Below are 2,155 nucleotides of genomic sequence, written 5' to 3' on the forward strand. Positions count from 1 at the left end.
ATAGTTACATTTTCATAATGAATAGAGGGATTTGTTCTAATAGTGTTTGTAAATAGGAAATCATGTCTGCATCTTGTACAGCAAATAACCACTAGGAAAAGAGTATGCAATGTGTTAATTATTGAAACTGTCCTACCAATTTGATTTGAAACTGTCTCATTGCTATTTCTCAATAAAATTATGGGGGAAAAAAAATCAGCACTCTAAGAAAATGCATGTATCTATCCAGTGAGTTGAATTCCCTATTTTGCATCCATCCCTGGACAACAGCCCACACAGGTTGGAGGAGAGCTGCTCTATCACACTCAGAAACGCCTCTGATCTTTAACTCCCAGATTCACACATCTGCCCTGCAAAAGTAACTCTGCTAAAAAGCAGCTGCAGGGCCCAAGTTCACCACGGCCACTCACCTCTTGGAAGACTCGCCGCGGCCTCCTTCATACTCTTTCATGGCTTTCTCGTACTCCCTCCTGGCGTCCTCAGCCTTGCGGTCCCACTCCTGCGGTCCGGACACACAGAGTCAGTGTGGTGCAGGAGAAGCCCCGGCCGCAAGGGCCTGCAGCCAGCGCCTGCAACCCCGCACCTCCTTCTTCTCCTTGGACATCCCCTTCCAGATCTCGCCAGCCTTCTTGGAGAGGTCCGTGATGCTGATGCCGGGGTGGTCTGACTTGATCTTCTCCCGGCTGGCGTTGAGCCACAGCATGTATGCAGACATTGGCCTCTTGGGAGCGTTGGGGTCTTTGCCCTTCTTTGCCTAGGTGGGAACCCAGATAATGTGAGCCCTCTACTGCCCAGGCACCCCACATGTCCTCAAAGGGGTTACCTGGAACAACTCTGGGGGTAACTGGGTCACCAGGGTGACAACTTTGTCAGTGGTGAGGTCACCGTGCAATGGCATTGCTGGGTGGCTGCAGAAGAGAGGGGGCTAATGCAAGAACGTGGGCTGTGCGACCCATGTCAGCACTGAGCCTAGCCCGCGGCTGCCTCCTCTCTGGCTCTTTCTCACTCTCCCTGCTTCCTGTCTGCTGAGGGGTGAGCAGCTTCCCGGCTGGCCCCCACCTCGTCACAGGGATGGGGCCACAGAGCCAGCCACCACACACAGAAACTAAGCCAAGATCCTTCCTCCAAGGACTTCTCAGTCATTCTGTCAAAATGACTTCAAGCAGTGTCTTCTACCTGCAGCTCGGGAGGGTCCCCAGGACAGATCGGTCACCTGTCTCCTTAGTCAGATCTCCCAGAAGAGAATGAGCTCAAAAATCCTCCAAGATCCTTCTATGGCCAGAATCCCCAGGTATGCAACACAACCCCAGGAGGTCCTGCCAGTGGCACACAGGTCAAGGGAACAGATCAAACACACACACACACACACACTTTCACACTCCCCTCTAGAAGAGACTCTGCACCTCCGCAGTCTTCTTGCGGCTCTTGCGATCCTTGGCTGTCTTGGCCCTTTTGAGCTGTTTCCTTTTCTTCTCTTCCCGGTCGCTGTCACCCTCATTGCTGGACGAGCTGGCCGAGGCGTTGCTGTCAAACCTGCCAAGGGGTAGAGTTTGACTCAGGGACCAAGGACAGCCCCTGGTCCTCAGTGCCTCCCTGCCAGCCTCAGCCAACACGCCACATGGGTCCCCTGGGAATCAAGTAGGGGCCGAGGCGACTCCTTCACCAGGGTGGACCCTGGTGCTGCTCCGTTCCCACCAAGCACAGAAACAGCATCTCGTGCGAGCTGAGACATGCCGCCGCGTCACATGCCTAAGCCCATCAGTCAGCTTCCTTTAACCCTGTCCTTGCTGAGAACAAGAGCTGGCACCAAGAGGAGTGTCCCCGAGGCCTGGAACTGCTTCTCGGCACTTCTCCCACAGTTCTGCCCACACACTGCGACTGCTCAGAAGTTGGACCCACAGGTCCCAAACCACGCCAACACCAGCACCAGAAACAGCTGTGAGCAGCTGGGGTGAGGGGCCCCCAGGCACCTTCTGGGTGGGCTGTGCTCCAAGGGATCATTTCCAGTCCTGGACGGAGCTTGACACTGCCCTGCTAACCCCAAGCACAGCAGGGGGCGCACAGTGCTGGGATGGTGACCTTCCTGCCCAGCCTGCCCAGGGGGCCTCCACACTCACTCCTCAGCCACGTCTTCCTCCTCCTCCCCGGGGTTGAA

The 2,155-nt window shown here is 55.4% G+C and overlaps 1 protein-coding gene across 1 annotated transcript; it reads right to left on the minus strand.

Annotated features, from left to right (window-relative positions):
• Positions 1–390: 390 nt before the first annotated feature.
• Positions 391–2,149, minus strand: Ssrp1 (structure specific recognition protein 1). Its single transcript, XM_023706090.1, has 4 exons — positions 2,118–2,149; positions 1,404–1,533; positions 584–754; positions 391–499 (listed from the first exon to the last, which is right to left on the minus strand). The coding sequence occupies exons 3-4, from the start codon at positions 713–715 to the stop codon at positions 407–409; spliced, it is 225 nt and encodes a 74-aa protein (XP_023561858.1). The 5' UTR covers positions 716–754; positions 1,404–1,533; positions 2,118–2,149; the 3' UTR covers positions 391–406.
• Between the last annotated feature and the right edge of the window lie 6 nt (positions 2,150–2,155).

This window comes from Octodon degus, unplaced genomic scaffold (genome assembly GCF_000260255.1).
Source record: "Octodon degus isolate 3935 unplaced genomic scaffold, OctDeg1.0 scaffold00239, whole genome shotgun sequence".
NCBI classification, from domain to species: domain Eukaryota; kingdom Metazoa; phylum Chordata; class Mammalia; order Rodentia; family Octodontidae; genus Octodon; species Octodon degus.